This window comes from Brachycentrus maculatus, unplaced genomic scaffold, assembly GCF_059751285.1.
Source record: "Brachycentrus maculatus isolate JH-2025_06_01 unplaced genomic scaffold, ASM5975128v1 h1tg000534l, whole genome shotgun sequence".
NCBI lineage: Eukaryota > Metazoa > Arthropoda > Insecta > Trichoptera > Brachycentridae > Brachycentrus > Brachycentrus maculatus.
In genome coordinates this window covers 1-24,729 of record NW_028281280.1, presented here as the reverse complement: position 1 = coordinate 24,729, position 24,729 = coordinate 1, and the positions used below count along the sequence as shown (strand labels likewise).

Genomic DNA, 24,729 nt, shown 5'->3' with positions numbered 1-24,729 from the left:
TAGCGGTTTGTAAAATGAGGGAAAAATGAGTTGTTTTTGTCGTTGCAGGGAGAATCGTCTCCTGATTGTCCACGGCACGCAGGACGAGAACGTGCACTTCCTGCACACCAAGCAGCTGGTGGACGCGCTCGTCAAGGCCAACAAGCCCTACCGACTGCAGCTGTACCCCAACGAGCGCCACTCCCTGCGCCACATGTCCTCCATCACGCACTACGAGACCACGCTGCTGTCCTTCCTGCAGAGCCACCTCTAGGTGCCGCCGCCTGCTCCGGCCCTGCACACACGCCACCGAATCATGGGCCCTTTAAGACAATACCCCAATTGTGATCCGTCTGGCGCTTCTCATCAGCATTTCTTGCCGATGTTTCAACCATCGCAGAGGCCATCGTACATGCGTATTACTGAACCGCTGGCGTTTCACGCCATTCTCTCAATTGTGATCCGTGTGGCGCCTCTCATCAGCGTTTCTTCCCAACATTTCGGCCATCGTACACGCGTATTACTGAACCGCTGGCGCTTCACGCTGCTATCCGAATTGTGATCCGTCTGGCGCCTCTCCTTAGCATTTCTTCACAATGTTTCGGCCATCGCCTAGGCCTTCTTCGGGACGCTGTGGCTGATCAAGATAACTCCGCGTTTATATGATGCAGTGCCCCGATGCACCATCGGGTGCGGATGAGGTTTCGAATGAACGAATGAGTTTCGGAAGCCACAGATGCTTCCGTCTACGGGTTTGAATAGAATTTTTTCATATTTAAACCTGTAGACGGAAGCGTCTGTAGCTTACGAAACTAGTCGTAATAATACAATACTCAAGTGGTAAAATACAAGAGATTTATTTGTAATTGCAATTATGTCTTACATCAATAAATACAGTATAATTTATATTTCAGCGTGCCCTACGTAAAGCGCTCTAACTACATCTGCGACAATTTTGAGATATTTGGTGTACATTATCAACTGACTACAAATATAATGCCTCCGTAGTGTAATGGTCAGCACGCTCGGCTACCGTTCTGGAGGTCCCGGGTTCGATTCCCAAGGGGGGTAAAATAAATATAAGTGATTTTTTCACAGTTATATTTATTCAGTACTACTCTGGACTGGTATGTGAAGCGGAGGGCTGATCACCTTTCCTTCATGTGTAAACAATCAAGATAACACTGCGTTTATATGACGCAGTGCCCTATGCACCATTAGGTGCGGATAAGGGTTTTATTATTATTATATTATTATTACAAATATAAACAAACAAAAAATATATATAAAATAAATTACGCCTAGTTTTCAGGCGTATAAGGCGCTATCTACGTGGAATTTTCGAAATGAACTGAACTCCTAAAACGCTAACTACTTAATTTTGACAAAGCATAAATTTTTCTTCTCTCCTTCTTCTTCTTCTTATTAATAGGCCTTGCGGCCTGTTTTTGAGAGGGATTAGCCTCCTGCGACGTCGATTCCCAGCTATCGGCCCATCTCTTTGGTGGTCTGCCTGGGGTTGGCCGTACAGTGCGATGTGGGGGAGTCTGGATGGTTCCATTCTCCTCACACGCGCATACCATTGTCTCCTTCGTTGCCTTCCCCACCTAACGGCATCTTCCATCTCGCATATTTCCCTGATCCTGGCATTTCTGATTCTATCTCGAAGACTCTTGCCTGTTATGCTTCTCAGAGTCATTTCTGACACTCTAAGCGCGTTTTTTGTGGCAGCGGTGTCCGCTTTACTTTGGATTCCATACGTCATGATGCGTCGGACGCAAGTTTTGTATATCTTGATCTTGCTGCCGAAGTTCATCTCAGGGTTTTTCCATATAGCGTTTTTCAGGCGTCCCGAGATGGCTGCAGCTTTGTTCACTTGCCCCATCACTTCGCATCGCGATTCCGCATAAATTTTTAAAACGATTTAATACATTATCGTATCGTGTTTTTGAATGAATAATACTAGTTTTAGAATTTCAGATAAAACCGTTTTTGTTAAACCCTTATCCGCACCCCAATGGTGCATAGGGCACAGCGTCATATAAACGCAGTGTTATTTTGATCGTTTACACATGAAGGAAAGGTGATCAGCCCTCCGCTTCAGGTACCAGTCCAGGGTAATATTGAATAAATATTACAGTGAAAAAATCACTTATATTTATTCAACCCCCCCTGGGAATCGAACCCGGGACCTCCAGAACGGTAGCCGAGCGTGCTGACCATTACACTACGGAGGCGGACAAAAAAGCATAAATTTTTATAACGATTTGATACATTATCGTATCGTGTTTTTGAATACATTTTGAGTGTGTCCAAATACTTGTTCACAAAATCTGGACTATCTCCAATTACAGGAGTTATTTTCATATTATTTTTTGATATAAAAAAAAAGCTTCTTTACATCTCACCAATAGATGTCTCTAGTGAAGTTCTAGTGATTCATGAACAAGGTTTCTAAATTGGTTCATATATATATAGAACTTCCAAGAATTAGAGTAGTGTGGTTGTCAATAATGGGTAGAATTGGTGAATGTTACGCGTGTGTAAAGTGATCACTTAAACCAGCCTATGACGGTCCTTAAACCGTAAATGCCCAGACTTCCATATTCTTCTTCATCTTTGATGAGATGTCAAAAAATAATATGAATAATACTAGTTTAGAATTTCAGATAAAACCGTTAATTAATAAAAAAAAAATATATTGAAAAAATCTTCTAAGTCCTCTCCTGTAAAGTAACAGATTTGCAGATAGAGTACTTTACGTAGGGGCACCGTCGATTTGAAGCGCTAACTTTGTGATTTTCCATTTTATAATTAAAATGTAACTTTGTTTTAAAGTCACTGTGAATATTTTATTATAACTTAATTATTGTCCGCCTCCGTTCTGGAGGTCCCGGGTTCGATTCCCAGGGGGGGGGTCACATAAATATAAGTGATTTTTTCACTGTAATATTTATTCAATATTACCCTGGACTGGTACCTGAAGCAGAAGGCTGATCACCTTCCCTTCGTGTGTAAACGATCGAGATAACACTGCGTTTATATGAAGCAGTGCCCTATGCACCATTGGGGTGCGGATAAGGGTTTTATTATAATTATTATTACTTAATTATAATGTCTGCCGGATTCATTACTTACATTTAAAAAAAAATCAGACTGTAATATTTTATATATTGTAACTGCAGACAGTTGGTGGAATTCCATATTGAATCGTTGGGTAATATATCCAAAATTAAACACGGTTATTGGATTGAATTCTACTTTTATTTACATATATCGCTCACTCCTTTCAACAACGTCATATATCAAACAAAAAAATTCAGGAGATCGTTTTAACAGTTTGAAAATATAATAAAATGTATTAAAAATAAATATCAAGCCACTTATTGAACTTTTTACTGTGCAACAGATCTTTTTAGGTGAAACCTGAAGGTTTTTTCTCCATTTGAAAAATATTTAGTATATTTAAAAAAATTATTAAACAATACCTTTTCTTCAAAATGCAAAAACAACACTTTCTCCCCTGTAGCGGGTAAATATTAAGTTAAAAATATGCCTCTTTTGCTGGGATATAGTACATTTTCTGGGCATTCCGAAAACATGCACAACTGAAAATTTACGATTTTTGATTTATGACGTTCTTGAAAGGATTGAGCAATATATGATAATATGTGACGTGTTTTCTCTTATTAAGACATTATCAAACACTTAATAAGAGGAAACGCGTCTCATATTATCATATATATGTAAATAAAAGTATAATTCAATCCAATAACCGTGTTTAATTTTGGATATAGTTTCCAACGATGGAGTATTTAATTCCAAGAATTTGAGTAGTGTGGTTGTCAATCATGTGTAGGATAGGTGAATGTTACACGCGCGTAAAGTGATCACTTTACCAAGCCTATGATGGTCGTAAGCCCTGTAAATGCCCAGACTTCCATATTCTTCTTCATCTTTGTTGAGATGTCGATAGAAGAAGAAATGTATCGAAAAGGGAATATGGAACTCTCGGTTTATGGAAAGGGCTTACATTGGCTGGTTTCAGTGATCACATTTTACCAATGATTGACGACCGCACTGCTCAAATTTCAGGAAGCTGTATATATGTATGCCACAATCGATGCATTCTTCGCCTGAGCCATCTATGTTCTAAATTTTTAAGTTAGCGGAAAGCTCCCATACTAGGGAATTAGACCATTCATATGACATTGGCTGGATGTGGGTGAAACGTTGGATGTAATGTTTTTTTGTATATATTATATGATATGTGTAATTAAATCAATTTGTGATGTCTAACTTTGTGTTAATTTTTTAAATATCTTTCCTAATAAAGTTGTATAAAATTTGTATTTGTATTTATTTTTTTAACCAGAATTATAACATCGTAAAAAAATACAAATTTTGTCGTAATTTTTTGCTTAAATAACCATCGCACTGCTTCTCCGCAGGGGTAGGGAGAGAGAATACAACGGCAATTAATGGCCGCAAGTAGACACCCAGCGGGCCGCGGGTTGGCCACCCTCGCTTTAGCCGTTCAATAAGTAAATAAAAATAATAAACCATATCCGCTCCCTAGGTGGAGCACATGGAGTCCCCAAACTGTCTCCAGGCTTTTCTGTCGGCTGCCAGCTCCCCGCATCCTCCCAAGTCAGATCCGCGTCCCGAAGTTCTGACGAGGACTGCCGACGAATTGTGAGCAGTGGTCGGGGACCTGATGCCTTGTAAAGGAGGCAAGCTTGATGCGGCTCTCGGGAGGCATGCGGAGTACATGGCCAAGCCGACTGAATCGCCTTTTCTTGGCGACAGTTGTGACCAAGATTTGCTGCGTGCTACGCCTTATCTCTTCATTCCTCACAAAGTCAAACCCCCGCACGCCTAAGATTCTCCGCAGATACCTATTCTCGGCGCTCAGTACACGGCTGCTCTGGGCCCTTGTAAGGTGCCATGTTTCACAGCCGTATAAGAGAACGGGAGCAATGCAGGCATTGTATAGGCGGCATTTGGCGTTTGGAAAAAATAATAATAAAGTAAATAGTCAATGGTTTTTGAAAGAGAAGAATGCAGATCTGAATGTGAAATATTGGCAAACGGAGAGATTTTGGAACAGGTAGATGATTTTGTGTATTTGGGTAGTATGTTTTCTAGGGATGGAAAGATTGATAAAGACATAGAAAGGAGAGTAAATGCTGGGAACAAAGCTAATGGTGCACTGAAATCAGTTATAGCAAATAAAAACCTATCAGCGGAAGCTAAACTGGCAGTGCACAACGGAGGTCCTGGTTCCAACTCTAATGTATGAATGATGTGGGAAAAGAAGCAGAGGAAGACCGAGAAAAACATGGCACGATCAGGTATGCCAAATACTTGAAAGTGGTCAGGTTAGGAGTCGTAACAATCGGCGGGTATGTATGAGGAGATGCATGAACGTGGAAGAGGCGAAGAATGTTTGCAAGGACAGAGTGGTGTGGCGCTCTATTCTCTCTGCCTACCCCTGCGGGGAAGCGGCGTGATGGTTAGTTAGTTAGTTAGTTAGTCACTGCCCTAAGCTATAAGAACAAGGAGAGGGTATAGTCGTGACTCTCAGGACAGAGTATGGTCACGACTCTCAGCTATAAGGAAAGGAAATAGGATGGTCACTGCCCTCAATAGTGAGGACAGCAACGTAGAAAAAGAAGACATTTTTAATTAACTTTATTTTCTATTTTTTGGATCAAACTTCTAACATCCACTTTACTACCACTATCAGTCCGGTTAGTTCCGTCATCACAGTCGTCGTCGTCGCTCTCTTCATCTCGGACACTATCACCATCATCGCTGTCATCTTGGTCATTATCTTCGTCATTGTCATCATCGCTGTCATCTTCGTAATTGTTGCTATCGTCGTTGTCACTATCTGTGACAAATTCGTTCTCGTCAATGTCACTGCTATCGTTGTTATCTTCAGGTACACCGTCGTCGCTCTCAGGTTCTGAAGTGTCGGCCTCGCTGTCGCTTTCCGCGGAACTAGTTTCGCTCTCCTCACTGCTAGTATCGAATAGTGGCTGAAAAAGTTTAAAAAATTCCGGTCACAATACACCTTTGTTTAAAACCTTTTTCCTTCTAGATCTTTGATTCACGGATTGCTTTGAAATTTGACACAGCTTTGTATTTCAATACGGGCAGTTAAGCTATAGAAACTGTAAAGAGAAGAAACCTAGACAAATTTCGGCACTTTTTGGCGTACTAAGGTTGTTGTATGAGGGGAGAGAAATAGCGAGTAATAGGTATTGTATTACAAGGCGCCGAGGAAGGTAAACGCAGCGTAGGAAGAAGGCGTATATCCTGGCTCGGCAACTCCGCGTACATCCTGGCTCCGCTGCAGCACTGGGGCGCTGCTCAGAGCGGCTGCAGACTGACACGATGATTGCCAACCTTCAGCGTGGAGTACTCGGGCCGTTGTATGAGGGGAGAGAAATAGCGAGTAATAGGTATTATATTACAAGGCGGCGTGGAAGGTAAACGCAGCGTAGGAAGAAGGCGTATATCCTGGCTCCGCTGCAGCACTGGGGCGCTGCTCAGAGCGGCTGCAGACTGACACGATGATTGCCAACCTTCAGCGTGGAGTACTCGGGCCGTTGTATGAGGGGAGAGAAATAGCGAGTAATAGGTATTATATTACAAGGCGGCGTGGAAGGTAAACGCAGCGTAGGAAGAAGGCGTATATCCTGGCTCCGCTGCAGCACTGGGGCGCTGCTCAGAGCGGCTGCAGACTGACACGATGATTGCCAACCTTCAGCGTGGAGTACTCGGGCCGTTGTATGAGGGGAGAGAAATAGCGAGTAATAGGTATTATATTACAAGGCGGCGTGGAAGGTAAACGCAGCGTAGGAAGAAGGCGTATATCCTGGCTCCGCTGCAGCACTGGGGCGCTGCTCAGGGCGGCTGCAGACTGACACGATGATTGCCAACCTTCAGCGTGGAGTACTCGGGCCGTTGTATGAGGGGAGAGAAATAGCGAGTAATAGGTATTATATTACAAGGCGGCGTGGAAGGTAAACGCAGCGTAGGAAGAAGGCGTATATCCTGGCTCGGCAACTCCGCGTATATCCTGGCTCCGCTGCAGCACTGGGGCGCTGCTCAGAGCGGCTGCAGACTGACACGATGATTGCCAACCTTCAGCGTGGAGTACTCGGGCCGTTGTATGAGGGGAGAGAAATAGCGAGTAATAGGTATTATATTACAAGGCGGCGTGGAAGGTAAACGCAGCGTAGGAAGAAGGCGTATATCCTGGCTCGGCAACTCGAGAGAGTGGCAAGTAAACACCGCGTCAGTTCGAGACAGTGCCCTAAACACCATCGCCAGTGAATTGAACAGAAAAAGACTTATATTGTGTGTGAACTTACCTTTTTGTGCAGGACGATTGGCACGCTAGACACAGGTCGTTGGGACAACTCAACGGGTTGTTTTGAGTTGACTATTTTGTATGTTATTAAATATTCTGGAAACGCCTGAAAAAATAAACATGTGTGAAATTATAAGAAGCCAATTTTTAACATATCGCTCACTCCTTTCAAGAACGTCATAAATCAAAAATCGTCAATTTTCAGTTGTGTATGTTTTCGGAATGCCCAGAAAATGTACTATATCCCAGCAAAAGAGGCATATTTTTAACCTAATATTCACCCGCTACAGGGCAGAAAATGTTGATTTTGCATTTTGAAGAAAAGGTATTGTTTGATTATTTTTTAAATATACTAAATATTTTTCAAATGGAGAAAAAACCTTCAGGTTTTACCTTAAATGATCTGTTGCACAGTAAAAAGATCAATAAGTGGCTTGATATTTATTTTTAATGCATTGTGTTATATTTTTAAACTTTAAAAACGTTCTCCTGAAAAATCTGTTTTTTTGATTTATCACGTTCTTGAAAGGAGTGAGCGATATAGCACTTCATTAATATTTAAATATAGGTACATAAACAGTATCAAACAGATTAATTAACAAAAAAATAAATTATTTTTTTACATCTCATCAAAGATGAAGAAGAATTTGGAAGTCTGGGCATTTACGGGGCTGACGACCGTCATAGACTGGTTTAAGTGACCACTTTACACACGTGTAACATCCACCAATTCTACCCATAATTGACAACCACACTTCTCAAATTCTTGGAAGTTCTATATATATGAACCAATTTAAAAACCTTGTTCTTGAATCACTAGAACTTCACTAGAGACATCTATTTGAATAAGAATGTAGTCCATTTGATCTTCACATTCATTCGATAATGCCATAACAAGGCGAAACAATTGTCACAATAGTACTTTTTTATGTGTTTTTGTTAATAAAATACAACTTAGTAGACTCAAAAAATCTGTGTTTGAATTCAAATGAATACCTATTTCTAATAATAAACTCACAGAAGTAGTATGAAATTTAGGTATTTTTGTAAGTAATAAAAATTTCTCTTTTTTTTTGTCCGCCTCCGTAGTGTAATGGTCAGCACGCTCGGCTACCGCTCTGGAGGTCCCGGGTTCGATTCCCAGGGGGGGTAAAATAAATACAAGTTTTTCATTGTAATATTTATTCAATATTACCCTGGACTGTTACCAGAAGCGGAGGCCTTCATGTGTGAACGATCAAGATAACACAGCGTTTATATGTAGCAGTGCCCTATGCACCATTGGGGTGCGGATAAGGGTTTTAATATTATTATTGTAAGTAATAAAAACACAAATATTTATCTTTTTTTTGAAATAGTTAAAATAGATTAATTGACCTGTTCGCCCCTGTATATGATGAACTCTCTGTACATGAGGCCGCCGGGAGACGGTTCTCCAATCACGGAATGGTATCCGGGAGGCGCGTGGGACAGTTTATTCCTGGCTATCTTCAGCTGCAGAGAATTTCCCAACGAGACCCTGCTGTACAGCATTTGCCTGAAAAATTCAATCCTCTTTATTTTTCGTTTTTCACATCTCAACACAGATGAAGAAGAATATGGAAGCCTATTTACAGAGTATGCGACCTGCCATAGGCTGGTTAATTAACCCTTCCTACATGTGTTTAACAATCAAGATAACACTGCGTTTATATGATATTATATTATATTATTATATGATGCAGTGCCCTATGCACTATTGGGGTGCGGATAAGGGCTTGAAGAACAGTAAAAACACAAATATTTCTATCCATTTTTAATTTAAGTTTTATTAAGTAAATACCACTTTTACTTAAAATCTATTGTGACACTTGTTTCGAATGGCCTTTTGAGGAATATCCTTGCAAGGAATGGCCTAGCAGGTAGTAGCCGTGCAAGAATTGGCCATGCATGAAATGGCCGACTAAGGAGTAGCCGTGCAAGTAATGGCCTTTCGAGGAATATCCGTGCAAGGAATGGCCGTGAGTGAAATGGCTGAGCAAGGAGTAGCCGTGCAAGGGATAGCCGTGCAAAGAATACCCGTGCAAAGAATGGTCATGCAAGGAATGGCCGTGCGTGAAATAGGCGTGCAAGGAATGGCCTTTCGAGGAATATCCGTGCAAGAAATATCAGTGCAAGGAATGGCTGTGCACGAAAATGGTTTCGAAGTATATCCGTGTACGGAATGGCTGTGCAAGGAATGGCCGAGCAAGGAATACCCATGCAAGGAATGGCCTTTCAAAGGACTGTCCGTGCAAGGAATGGCCATCCGCTCACCTCTCACAGACGTAACAGCTCTTGTCTCTGTGGCTGCTGCATCCGGAGCCCCCGCCAATCCCGTACACGTACTGGTTGCTCTTGGAAGACTGCTCTGCGAAGTATATTCCGGCCCCAAACATTCCGTCTGAAACAGCAAAGCGATGATTTGATTAAATTTTTCCCAGCAATGATCAAATGCTGACAAGCTCCTGACGGCCCAAATTAGATTATCCCTGTAATGAAATTATTTAGTATCATAATATAATTCAGTAGCCACGGTGATTTATATGGTGAGACTCAAAAACAAATAAACAAGGCTGCAGTTATATCAGGATGCCTCAGAAACTCGGTTTGAGGAACAAACACATGAGAATAGAAAATAAAATGAAAATATATAAAACATGTGTTGGACCAATAGCCACTTATGGGATTGAGGCAAGAGCAGATACTTCCAGAACAAAATCTCGACTTGGAACCTCCGAGATGAAGACTCTCCGATCCATAACCGGAAACACATTGATTTTTCAGGAGAACGTTTTTAAAGTTTAAGAATATAATACAATGTATTAAAAATAAATATCAAGCCACTTATTCAAGTTTTTACTGTGCAACAGATCTTTTTAGGTAAAACCTGAAGGTTATTTCTCCATTTGAAAAATATTTAGTATGTTAAAAAAAATAATCAAACAATACCTTTTCTTCAAAATGCAAAAACAACACATTCTGCCCTGTAGCGGGTAAATATTAAGTTAAAAATATGCCGCTTTTGCTGGGATATAGTACATTTTCTGGGCATTCCGAAAACAAACATAAGTGAAAATTGACAATTTTAGATTTATGACGTTCTTGAAAGGAGTGAGCGATGTATTCTTACGACCTACCGCTGGAGGAGTATCTCTCATCGAACCCTTTCTTTACGATGGATTCTATGGCAGTGGTGCCGTGGAACAGCATCCGCTCATTGTGAGACCCATTTTCCTCGATCAACTCACTCCTTCGATTCCGGTACCTCCTCCAGAGTCTTGCGTTCAGTATCTTTTTTATCTGGAAAAAAACAGCAAGGTTTGGTAGGTTAGGTTAGGTCAGGAGTGGGCATATTCAACGGGCCATGCTAGTATGCGGAAAAGACTAAGAAAACATTATTTTTTGGCATCACAATATACATGAAGAAGAATATCTTTATGTCTGGGCATTTATAAAACTATATTTCACAATATATAAATCTTCTTCTTCTTCTTCTTCTTCTTTATGTAGATCCTAGGGATCTGTTTGTGCCTACGCATGTCGCTCTTGGGATGTTGACTCCCAGCTGTCTTTCCATCTTTTCGGAGGTCTGCCTGGGGGTCTGCGTCCTTCAGGGATACGTGGAAGTCTGTCATCTGACATTCTGTTTATATGTTCCTTCCAGTATGGCCTTCGTTGTCGTCCCCACCTCACGATATCCTCCGTCTTACACATGCTTCGAATGTCAGTATTTCTTACTCGGTCTCGCAACGTGTTTCCCGGTTATGGATCGGAGAGTCTTCTTTTCGGAGGTTCGAAGTCGAGATTTTGTTCTGGAAGTATCTGCTCTTGCCTCAATCCTATAAGTGGCTATTGGTCGAACACATGTTTTATTATAATTAATTATTTTTTGACATCTCATAAAAGATGAATCCATATTATTCTTCATCTTTGATGAAATGTCAAAAAATAATATGAAAATAACTCCTGCAATTGGAGATAATCCAGATTTTGTGAACAAGTATTTGGACACACTCAAAATGTTGTAAATAAATTATCTGGTCAAATAATAAGCTTAGATAATAAAAATGAAAATGATATTTTCTGGCGTTTCTCATGTATAATCCAGGATTCGGACCTCACATACTAATAAAAGAGTTTCTGCTCAATAAAAAGCTTCTTTTCATCTCACCAATAGATGTCTCTAGTGAAGTTCTAGTGATTCAAGAACAATGTTTCGAAATTGGTTAGTATATATAGAACTTCCAAGAATTTGAGTAGTGCGGTTGTCAATAACGGGTAGATTTGGTGAATGTTACACATGTGTAAAGTGACTTCCATATTCTTCTTCATCATTGATGAGATGTCAAAAAATAAGTTGGTTAGTTAGTGAAGTGTTGCCTTCTCACAGATACGAAGTCGTAGCTCGTGAATACTCCTCCGGTGGACAAAGCGTTCTTGTGTTGCACTATTGTAGATTATATTGAAAGCTGTCCCACCGCATGCCTAGATCTGATACAGAAGCATCTAGGCTTCCTGACAGACCTTTTCTATAATAATAAGCGAGGTACATTGAGAGCTGTCCCACCGCATTCCCAGACCTGATACAGAAGCATCTAGGCTTCCTGACAGACCTTCTCTATAATAATAAGCGAGGTACATTGAGAGCTGTCCCACCGCATTCCCAGACCTGATACAGAAGCATCTAGGCTTCCTGACAGACCTTCTCTATAATAATAAGCGAGGTACATTGAGAGCTGTCCCACCGCATTCCCAGACCTGATACAGAAGCATCTAGGCTTCCTGACAGACCTTCTCTATAATAATAAGCGAGGTACATTGAGAGCTGTCCCACCGCATTCCCAGACCTGATACAGAAGCATCTAGGCTTCCTGACAGACCTTCTCTATAATAATAAGCGAGGTACATTGAGAGCTGTCCCACCGCATTCCCAGACCTGATACAGAAGCATCTAGGCTTCCTGGCAGATCTGCTCTTGCTAAGTAATTTTTTTTAAATTAAGTTGCGAAATTTATTGAAAATGTGAAACAACATAAAATTGTATCCCGATTTTACTATGAATTTACATTTAAAAGCTTTCAATATACCTGACACTGCCAATCTAAATAATACAAGATTGTAAGTCCATCACCAAATTTTCTAGAAGTTCCCCAGTCCAAAAAATAGGTTGGTTAGTTAGTGATGTGTTGTCTTCTCACAGATACGACGTCGTAGCTCGTGAACACTCCTCCGGTGGACGAAGCGTTCTTGTGTTGCACTATTGTAGATTGCATTCTGAGCTCAATATCAGAATATTCCTTTTCCTTGGCGTCCAGAACGACAAACTTGGTTTGGTGGGCCATTTTATTTCACCGGCCAGAGTTCTGAAACGCCACAGACACATATTACTTACATTTTTAATTATTCTTTAAAGAAAAGAAAAATATTTGTACATGTTATATTTGAAGCACTAACTTTTTTAATTTTCCATTTTATAATTGAAATATAACTTTACAACATTTTGAGTGTGTCCAAATACTTGTTCACAAAATCTGGATTATCTCCAATTACGGGAGTTATTTTCATATTATTTTTTGACATCTCATCAAAGATGAAGAAGAATATGGAAGTCTGGGCATTTACGGGGCTGAAAATGCCCAGACTTCCATATTCTTCTTCATCTTTGATGAGATCTCAAAAAATAATATGAAAATAACTCCCGTAATTGGAGATAATACAGATTTTATCTGGTCAAATTATAAGCTTAAAAAAATAATAAAAATGAAAATGGTATTTTCTGGCGTTTCTTATGTCGCTCACTCCTTTCAAGAACGTCATAAATCAAAATAATTGATTTTTCAGGAGGACGTTTTTAAAGTTTAAAAATATAATACAATGTATTAAAAATAAATATCAAGCCACTTATTGAACTTTTTACTGTGCTTTTAAAGGTGTGTTGAGATGGTTTGGACATGTAGAGCAAATGAGTGAGGAAAGAACGGTAAAACAAATTTATGGGGCGAATGCTAGTGGGAAAAGAAGCAGAGGAAGACCGAGAAAAACATGGCACGGTCAGGTATGCCAAATACTTGAAAGTGGTCAGGTTAGGAGTCGTAACAATCGGCGGGTATGTATGAGGAGATGCATGAACGTGGAAGAGGCAAGAATGTTTGCAAGGACAGAGTGGTGTGGCGCTCTATTCTCTCTGCCTACCCCTGCGGGGAAGCGGCGTGATGGTTAGTTAGTTAGTTAGTTATATTTAAAGATAAGCATTTATACAATGGATTCTACTCCTTCTTCTTCTTCTTTTAGGACTATGTTCTGTCACTCTCCGGTCCTCTCCTGGGAGGTGGAAGACCAGCTATTCCTCCAGACAATGGATTCAATATCTTATATCAATTTAATGATGAAAATTCAATCAATTTTGCAGTCAGGAATAAAATTATCGTAATTTCTCTCTTTTCTGCTTCTAAATATTGACTATTCCAAATAATTCGCGCCAATCAACGCGGATTCTATTTCCTGGTATAAATTTGGAAATTTGCCACCAAAAACTTAAGTAGAAAATAAATAATAAAAAAATAATAATAAAACCCTTATCCGCACCCCAATGGTGCATAGGGCACTGCGTCATATAAACGCAGTGTTATCTTGATCGTTTACACATGAAGGAAAGGTGATCAGCCCTCCGCTTCAGGTAGCAGTCCAGGGTAATATTGAATAAGTAAATAAAAGAGTGAAAAAATCACTAATATTTATTTGACCCCCCTTGGGAATCGAACCCGGGACCTCCAGAACGGTAGCCGAGCGTGCTGACCATTACACTACGAAGGCGGACAAAAAAAAAATAAACGAAGAAAATAAATAGATATAGAAATATAGGGAGAAAACGAGACGAATACCATTCCATGGACCCCCACGCCCATGAGGTGGGTACCTAATGAACTTTTTCGGTTAGGTACCCACCTAACCGAAAAGTATTATATTCACCGGTCAGTCACATCTCTAAATTGCTAAATGTGTCATCGGCAATGTTGCCATATAGATTTGTTCTGTATTGATACAGATTTTAGGCAGCCGTTACAGATGACAGATATCACTCTTAGGTAGTACTTTTAGTTTTATAGAGATTTTTGGAATTGGACATAGTATATGATAAAACAGAAGAATGAAAATATGTATATATTCATACTGTATATATTAAATATGTGAAGAATATGCATACTGTAAGTTTTTACAGATCGTGCTATTTGTATCAACATTTTAAAGCATTTTTTTTATTACCTAACGTCCAAGTGACTCTGAAATCTAGCTACGGTTTATGCAACACCCTAACATGTCCCTACTCAGGCTTCAACTTAATAAGTTTCATAGCCTATGCCTACTCGTGAGTGGATTTACTCTTTATGTTTAAAGTTACTATAATTTCATGTAATTCATGAGTGAAAATTCTAGGCAAAAACACTCGCTTTTTTTAAAGCAATGGCAAACGGTGTAGGTGCACAGATTTTGGGTTATTTGATTATATACAGATTTTATACAGATTTCTAGACTGTTTGATTAAGATTTTTTTGTTTGGCATATCGCTCACTCCTTTAAAGAACGTCATAAATAAAAAAAAACTTGATTTTTCAGGAGAAAGTTTTTAAAGTTTAAAAATACAATACAATGTATTAATAATAAATATCAAGCCACTTATTAAACTTTTACTGTGCAAATGATCGTTTTAGGTAAACCTGATGGTTTTTTCTTCATTAGAAAAATATTAAGTATATTTAAAAAAAATAATTAAACAATACATTTTCTTCAAAATACAAAAAAAAACACTTTCTGTCCTGTAGCGGGTAAATATTATGTTAAAAATATGCCGCTTTTGCTGGGATATAGAACATTTTCTGGGCATTCCGAAAACATGCACAATTGAAAATTGACAATTTTTGATTTATGACGTTCTTGAAAGGAGTGAGCGATATGGCAACACTGGTCATCGGCACGGGAAACTTCATAGGAGGGACAAGACAAGTTCGTTCTTTGTGCCTTCAAAATATAATGACATTCTGACGTTACGATATACGATTACATATGTGTAGGTCCTCACCAAAATGTTACGTTTCCAATATTGCACAAAAATCCCTTAGATGCAAATCTGTCCTGTTTACTGTATGCTATCCAAATCTTAATCAAAGTTGCGACAAAACGTGACCAATCCTGTGTCAAACCGATATGAAATCGTTAAATAGAATTCCTGATAACTTAAAATCATTTACAATGGAAATGTAACATTTTGGTGGGGACATCCACATAAATGTTACCATTAAAATGTCCTAGGATAATTCACTTCACAAAATGAACTGCAAAATGCACTGGAATTTGCACTTGTGGAAGTAAACTTTAATTGAACACGAATAATAGTTGACATACCGACTGACTCATATTATCACAAGCCCCACTCGGGTACGATTATAGATAGCTTAGAGATGATAAGGAATTATCTCTCTCAAGTTATATTTGCCATTACTTGACGTTTTATCGAATTAAAAATGAATAAGGAAATTATATATATATATATATATATATATATATATATATATATATATATATATATATATATATATATATATATATATATATATATATATATATATATATATATATATATATATATATATATATATATATATATATATATATATATATATATATATATATATATATATATATATATATATATATATATATATATATATATATATATATATATATATATATATATATATATATATATATATATATATATATATATATATATATATATATATATATATATATATATATATATATATATATATATATATATATATATATATATATATATATATATATATATATATATATATATATATATATATATATTATATATATATATATATATATATATATATATATATATATATATATATATATATATATATATATATATATATATATATATATATATATATATATATATATATATATATATATATATATATATATATATATATATATATATATATATATATATATATATATATATATATATATATATATATATATATATATATATATATATATATATATATATATATATATATATATATATATATATATATATATATATATATATATATATATATATATATATATATATATATATATATATATATATATATATATATATATATATATATATATATATATATATATATATATATATATATATATATATATATATATATATATATATATATATATATATATATATATATATATATATATATATATATATATATATATATATATATATATATATATATATATATATATATATATATATATATATATATTTATATATATATATATATATATATATATATATTTATATATATATATATATATATATATATATATATATATATATATATATATATAATTTCCTTATTCATTTTTAATTCGATAAAACGTCAAGTAATGGCAAATATAACTTGAGAGAGATAATTCCTTATCATCTCTAAGCTATATATATATATATATATATATATATATATATATATATATATATATATATATATATATATATATATATATATATATATATATATATATATATATTATATATATATATATATATATATATATATATATATATATATATACATTTACGGCTGATAACCGTCATAGGCTGGTTTAAGTGATCACTCTACAATGTTTCAAAATTGATTCATATATATATATATATATATATATATATATATAGAACTTCCAAGAGTTTGAGTAGTGTGGTTGTCAATAATGGGTAGAATTGGTGAATGTTACACGTGTAAAGTGATCACTTAAACCAGCCTAAGACGGTCGTCAGCCCCGTAAATGCCCAGACTTCCATATTCTTTTTCATCTTTGATGAGATGTTGAAAAATAATATATATTTTAAACATTATTTGCTCTGAGGGCGTTTGTCCACTACACGGAATTTAACCGTCCGGCACGTCAGTTAGCGGTCTAAAACGATGATTGGCTTGTGCTTTTGTCCATCTTTCTCCGGATCGGAGCTCTTGATCGGTGCGTGAACGCGTTGCGCGTAAATTCCATCACGCTAAACTGTCGTAGTCGCTTTTATTCAAAACCGGACTGCCAGACGGTCAAATTCCGGGTAGTGGACAAGCGGTTTAAGTTTTGATTTGAACATTGGCACCAGGAAATAATGCAACATTGTAATTCTTCTCCGTCTTATTCCTGATTGCTGAGGGTTGTGACCCTTGCAGAAGCAATGCCTCTTCACCAGTTATCCCTTGACTGCGCTGCACGTAGCGCTCCAACCACCGAGGTGCCTGCTGCTGCCTTAATTTGATCAGTCCACCGTGTGGGGATCTTCCTCTCCCTCTCTTTCCCTCCAGGCTACCGATCACAACTAGTCGTTCCAGGCTATCCTCGTTGCCACGCGCAACGTGTCCAAAGAACTGGAGAATCCGTCGGGTACAGTAGAATATTGTAATAGGCGTCTGATTTTTAGTCTCAGGGATGCGTTTAATATAAAAACGCAGACGACATAAGTACAGATTCGGGGCAAAGGAACATTCAAACAAAATATTTTAATTTATAAGTTTTATTATAAAAATATAAATACAAATAGAAATAATTTATGAATATCTCAATAAGTAAATGCTAAGTATAAAAAAAATATTAAAATAACTTACATAATATATTGAAAAAGTAAATTTTCAGTTTTGTAACCTTCCCCTCCCGGTGATATGTATTTACTACAACTCGATTTTAAAAATGAGAATATTATTATATTTGTTTATTTAAACTTCATGTACAGAAAATAAATAAGTAAATTGGCGGGCTTGTTGCTAAAAAGCAATATCTTCCGACCAACCAAAAACAGACTAGTGATATTGGTCAAAACGTTTGATACCATATATGTATAGCTGTTTGCAATCAGAGGGTAGATAGTGCTTGAACATTTAAAACAACATAAATTACAAATTGATGATAATAAGGAAGGCAAAGGAAGAAGGGAGTTTAGGGAAGGAGGTAGAGGGAGGAGGTTTGATGGACAGTTAGGGTACTGATGATAGATAGTAATGTCTCAGACGTTTCAATATAAAATATAATAGATACGGGCTCACAATTTTTGTATTCCTCCGTAAAATAACTACGTATTACATAAAAGTACCATAATTTGTGTAAAAATTGGGAATAAAATCACCAATACACTTACGTTTCTCAGTGTGTGCGTGTGGCGTGCTTTGTGTATGCGTGCATGTCGTAACGTGTTTAGTAGCACACAGATAGTCATGCGCGACGGTCGTGTCGCTACGCCAGCTAATGCGGTTATTTGCAATGTATTTTTTTCTTGTTTTCAAATACTTGCCAAAGCTAACATTATAAAAATGGTTACATTTCTACTTCAACTACATCATCAACATCATTATCTTACCTTAGAACCCTAACTGTCCATCTCCTCCTCCCCTGACCCCTCCTCTCTTTCTTAAACTTGCTACCTGATTCTACCTATTTATCATTAGAATCCTAGAATACTTTTTTGTCTAATTGTTAATAATTTTTTTTTTTTTCTTTATTTAAAATTCTTTTGCATTACATAAATTCAAAAACAAAAAATATTTATAAAAAATAAATTTTAAATATAAAATTTAAAATTTAAAATAAATTTTTTAGTTTTTTTTTGATAAAATCTATTACATCAGACAATAATATGTATTAACTTTTAAAAACGTCTGAGACATTACTATCTGTCATTAGAATCCTAACTGTCGATCAAACCTCCTCCCTCTACCTCCTTCCCTAAACTCCCTTCTTCCTTTGCCCTCCTTATTATCGTCTTTTGTTAATTTATGTTTCTTTTTAAATGTCAATTTGTAATTTATGTTTTTTTAAATGTTCAAGTACTATCTGCCCGCTGATTGCAAACGGCTATATATGGTATCAAACGTTTTGATCAATATCACTAGTCCGTCTTTGGTCGGTTGGAAGATATTGCTTTTTAGCAATAAGCCCGCCAATGTACTTTTTATTTTCTGTACATGAAGTTTAAATAAATAAAAATAAATAAATAAAACTATGGTCAATAAAAGCAACATTTAGGGAATATTCACATTTTTCCCGTTTTTAAACCACATTTTCATATGGTGAACAAAATACATATCACCGATGCATGCGGAGGTTTTTTAACACCTTAAGGGGAAGGTATTCTTTGGAATGGGAAAGCTTAAATTCAAGTATCGCCACATGTAAACAATTTTTAGCGGTCATGATAATCGCGTTATACGTCTAGCACTACAATTTGGGACATGATGCCGTCCTGTTCGTAGACTGCACCTAGCCGGAGCAACAAAAACACTGCCAAAAGGGATGTCAGCAGTGGTAAGGTCACATCTCCACCGTCTATTGACTGTGGATTCGACAAGATGGCGCAACATGCCACACAGCCACCATCAATAGAAGGAATGTGTATTTGATTACGCATTTTTATCCATTGTTGCGCGGTATGATGGATAATCCTGAAATTATCTGGAACATTGGTCCGTATGTTCCCGATAGTTACCTAAGACAGCGTCGACATAGATTGTTTCACATTCCTATACACAGGACCAACCTGCCGATGGTTATGCCTGTAGGAAGAGCTACCGCTTTTGAACAATATCTCATTGGATATTGATCTGTTCCATGTGTCTGAAGGAGTTTTCCGAAGCGGGTTCTTCTACACCTTTAGCAATAGTTCTTGCATATATTTTATTTTAATGTAGGTATTTTTAATGTATACAATTTAATTTTTTTATAGTTTGTAATGTTTATATTAATTGAATTGAAATTGAATTTAATCAATTTGTTACGGGAAATTTGAGTTTGTGTAATTTAATCATCATTGATAAAAGGTGCTGGACATTCAGCGGGAAGGACAACCCTCCGAGCGAATGTCCCGAAGGAACTCGAGGTTAGCAAGCAAGGGGCAGTTAAATATTGTACTTAAATCACTAGAATTTTCACTAGAGACATCTATTCATGAAGTGAAGAAGCTTTTTTAATGAGCAGAAACTCTTTTATTCGCATGTGAAGTCCGAATCCTGGATTATAATCATATAAATTATAATTATAATCCGTAAATACCCAGACTTCCATATTCGTAGTTAGTATAGAACATATTTGGTATTTACATATTATTATTTAAACTATATCCGCTCCCTAGGTGGAGATGCATCCTCCCAAGTCAGATCCGCGTCCCGAAGTTCTGACGCGAACTGCCGACGAATTTTCAGCAGTGGTCGGGGACCTGATGCCTTGTAAAAGAGGCAAGCTTGATGGGGGCTCTCGGGAGGCATGCGGAGTACATTTTATTTGGTATTTGGACCACTAAAAATGCTGTAGTTAGGTAGTTCATTCTAAAATCTGAAATGCCTCGCCTATTTGTGATAATTATTTAAATGTTTGTAGGAAAATCAAACAGGTTAAAAATACTATGGAAAAATACCTCGCAAGGATGTAATCCATCACAAAACTAAATAAGTAAACAAAAAACCCTACAAGATATATGAAACATGCAAATATGGTCCACATTACAGATGTAAGTAGGGTCCAGCCAACGAATTTAGGAAAACTTTCAATTTTTTGATAGGGGACTGTGAAAGGCAGTAAAGGCAAGATTAAAAAGATCAATGGAGCAAAAACTTTGTTCACAAATACGTAATTAGACAGCAAAACTGTCACAATAACGCTGGCGAGCGATGACAATACTACCAGCCCCGGTATGGTAACGCCATGTTGCGTCACTCCCAGCACTAAACCAGTGGCGACCAGAGTCCAAAAGACTACAGACAAAGTCAAGTAATTTGACATTAGATAAAATCCGACATTGCCGCACAGGTAAACAGAGAAAACCACCAAATGTTCTAGGAGCGGACTCAAAAGGCTGAAAAGTGCTGGACCCATGAAAAAGAAGAATTTGAAAGGCCAGGATTGGTGTTGAAATTGCCGCCCCCTGAAGAAGCGATAACTCAGAACGCATAGAAGTACAAACCCTGGCGTTATATACGCGTAGTTTGAACTGACGTAAAATGAAACGTATTTGCTCAAAGTAAGTAAAAACACTAGCAAATCCATTAAAAGTGGACACAGAATACTCAAAAATACTAATATCGTAAAATATAGCGTTTTGAACGAGCGTATCTCTGACTTTAAATCATCAGCGGCAAATATGTAAGTTATTATACAAAGGCCCGCGCAAGTGGCAATTATGGACATAAAGTTAGAACTGATATGAAGTAAAATGCCGTAGCATATGTATTTGAAAAACACTAAGACGAGGTCTAAGATAATACTCAAAAACATCAGAAACATTATTAAAACACAGGTCTTAAAACCTGCCCGTGAGTCTGTGAATTTGAAGACATCTCTAAAGGACACGTGACTTAAAATGAGAAGCATTAAAAACAACGTCATTATGGAACCTTGTTTTGAACTAACGTAGGAAATTGTTAGTTTGGGTATACACAAAAAAATGTCTAGTAAAACTGATAAAATTGTGAGTGCAAATCGACTTACAACGGCCACGGATGCGCTAGTCGCTAGATTTAAAAATATGTCAGATTTTAGGACATCAATAAGGTCCTTAATGTCTCGGAGTCTTCTGCATTCAGAGACAAATTTCCAGCATGCAAAGGCTACCACAGACAAGCAAATCGCAGTCGGATAATTGGCAAAGGTGAACCGAATCGGAATGTCGTACGTGAACTTCGCGAAGCCGACTGCGCTCTCTAACATCAAAAACAGCGAGCATGTTATAACGAAGACTATTGCAGCGTTTAAGACGTTATTGTTCATGACCGTGTTCTTCAGAGCGGGCATCACGAGGCCAGACGTTGACGCATGACTCTTTTGTTTTCTGGTGGACGCCCTCCGCTCGATTACGTTTCTGCGCGAAATCTTGTACGTGACCAAATAATACGGCAACGCCTGCGAACAGAAGAAACACCTGTGAAAACGGGGCTAGTTGTGCATTGGGAGCTAGCCATAAACTACAGTGAAAACTACAACGAGCACCTCTCGTATCGTTTACTAACTTGAACTTTGATGTGTTACTTGAGCGAAGTATCGTTCGTTAAGGAAACAACCTTTTTACATTTTTTTTGCTTGCTTTGCGAATTACTGTAGAATGGGGCTACTTGAACTTTGATGTGTTACTTGAGCCCGGTCCAATAAGTGTCACCCGTCAGGGAAACAATGAATCATGTCGATACGTTCATTATTGTAGACCAAACACAGATCTAAATATTTTTTGTACTGGGTTCAAATAACACATCAAAGTTCAAGTAGCCCGTTCTACGCTACTCGATATGAGAACTACAATAATGAACGTATCGACATGATTCATTGTTTCCCTGACCGGTGACACTAATTGTTACGATACGTTCATTATTGTGGACCAAATACAGATTTAAATATTTTTTTTGGACCGGGCTCAAGTAACACATCAAAGTTCAAGTAGCCCTGTTCTACGGTAATTCGTATAGCAAGCAAAAAAAATGTAGAAAGGTTGCTTCCTTAACAAGCGATACTTCGCATAACAAGTTACAGAGAAGGGTAAGTCCCTTTTTCACCACATTCGTGGGCCGGGACTTCTCAATATTGAAGAACCTGTGAAAGAGTACAGCCAAGAGCTGACCACCGAAGAGCTTATGGAGTTGCACCGTGTTTCACAGCAATAATGAAGCGGCTTAAATTGATAAATCTTAGTGATAGAAGGGTAATTACTGATCTGGTTCTGTTATATAAAATTCTTAAAAAAAATTTGGACAGCCCTGATCTTCTAAATCAAATAAAGCTTAGCGTGCGCCAATGAGGTACTAGGCAAAAATCTGCATTCGCAGTATTTGTACATAATGCAAACTATGCCATGTTCTCTCCCATTCCGCGGCTTCACGTGTTAGCTAATGCGTTTGAAAGTATAGATTTATTTAATATATTGTTATCCTCCTTGAAATTTGTACTTTCTCAGCATTTCTTCTCCATGTTATAATGGATAAATTTAAATGTTGTGTTTCACTCTCTCTTACTGCTCGCCAATAGTGTTTGAAGGAGACATGTATTGACCAGTGCTTACTACTTGTTATTTTATTATGATTTTATGTTTAAGACTTTTTGTTTCTCTATTAGTGTATTCATTAGTGTATTTTTATATTGGATACTGTATATATGTATTATCTTAAAGGCTTCAGCCGTTCAATAAATAAATAAATAAATACACTATGGAGAAGAGTTTGTTAATGGGGGAGAAGGAAGTAGCAGAGCGACAATCTTCTAGCACAGTAAGAGAAATGCTGAAAGCACGGAAAACCGTTGCATCGTACTTTAAGAAGCATCAACCTTATAAGGGGGTGGCTATTTGTGCTACAAATTTATTCAATAATAATGCTGACGCATTAGCAAATAAAAATATGTTAAATATGTTTAAAATTGTTCTTTTAAGCAAATTGCTCACTCCTTTCAACAACGTCATATATCGAAAAATTGATTTTTCAGGAGATCGTTTTTAAAGTTTTATTAAATAATGAAATGTATTAAAAATAAATATCAAGCCACTTATTGAAATTTTTACTGTGCAACAGATCTTTTTAGGTAAAACCTGAATGTTTTTACTCCATTTGAAAAATATTTAGTGCATTTAAAAAAATAATTAAACAATACTTTTTCTTCAAAATGCAAAAACAACACTTTCTGCCCTGTAGCGGGTAAATATTAAGTTATAAATATGCCGCCTTTGCTGGGATATAATACATTTTCTGGGCATTCCGAAAACATGCAAAACTGATAATTGACGATTTTTGATATGTGACGTTGTTGAAAGGAGTGAGCGAAATGTATACAATTTATGTGAGTAAAAATAAAGCAGTATTTAAAAAATCAGTGTTTGATTTTACATTTAATACCTATGTATGTATCAGTCTATACTAGCAAGTTACCTGAGCTCCTCTGTAGATGACGTATTCCGGGAATCGTGTGCTGGAGGTGTATGGGACTCCGTGAAGGGAATGGTGGTTGGCAGGTCCGTGAGCAGTCTCATGGCTCCCGGAGGATTCCTCGTAAACCTTACCTAGCGCTACTTTACTGATCAGCACTTGCCTGGAAAATCCAGAAAATTGAGAGAACGTCATATCTTCTTCTACTCTCCATGTTCGCTCCCTAGGTGCAGCATATGGCCAACACGAGACGTCTCCAAGTCACTCTGTCACGCGCCATCTCCTTGGCTTCCTCCCGGGTCAGTCCGGCGTCTCAAGTTCCGCCGAGTATAGTCGGTGAATGGGCGCCGGAAT

The 24,729-nt window shown here is 37.1% G+C and overlaps 2 protein-coding genes and 1 long non-coding RNA gene across 4 annotated transcripts in view; 1 reads left to right on the top strand and 2 right to left on the bottom strand.

Moving 5' to 3' along the window:
* Positions 1 to 1,259, top strand: part of LOC148301613 (dipeptidyl peptidase 8) — a 28,026-nt gene extending 26,767 nt beyond the window's left edge. Inside the window, exon 17 of one of the 2 annotated variants that reach the window (XM_088272963.1) lies at positions 49 to 1,259. In XM_088272963.1, the coding sequence (XP_088129089.1) occupies positions 49 to 253 (205 nt within the window). In that variant the 3' untranslated portion in view covers positions 254 to 1,259. The remainder of the gene's footprint in view (positions 1 to 48) is intronic. The other variant, XM_088272964.1, reaches the window with a different exon arrangement.
* Positions 1,260 to 5,663: 4,404 nt separating this feature from the next.
* On the bottom strand, positions 5,664 to 15,766 carry LOC148301612 (poly [ADP-ribose] polymerase tankyrase-2-like). Its single transcript, XM_088272982.1, has 7 exons — positions 15,462 to 15,766; positions 12,583 to 12,747; positions 10,522 to 10,684; positions 9,659 to 9,785; positions 8,741 to 8,900; positions 7,365 to 7,469; positions 5,664 to 6,023 (listed from the first exon to the last, which is right to left on the bottom strand). Exons 2-7 carry the CDS (start codon positions 12,724 to 12,726, stop codon positions 5,664 to 5,666), a joined length of 1,059 nt encoding a protein of 352 aa, XP_088129108.1. The 5' UTR covers positions 12,727 to 12,747; positions 15,462 to 15,766.
* Positions 15,767 to 19,260: 3,494 nt separating this feature from the next.
* On the bottom strand, positions 19,261 to 24,534 carry LOC148301611 (uncharacterized). Its single transcript, XR_015838771.1, has 2 exons — positions 24,379 to 24,534; positions 19,261 to 22,372 (listed from the first exon to the last, which is right to left on the bottom strand). It is a non-coding gene; the product is annotated as an uncharacterized LOC148301611 (long non-coding RNA).
* Between the last annotated feature and the right edge of the window lie 195 nt (positions 24,535 to 24,729).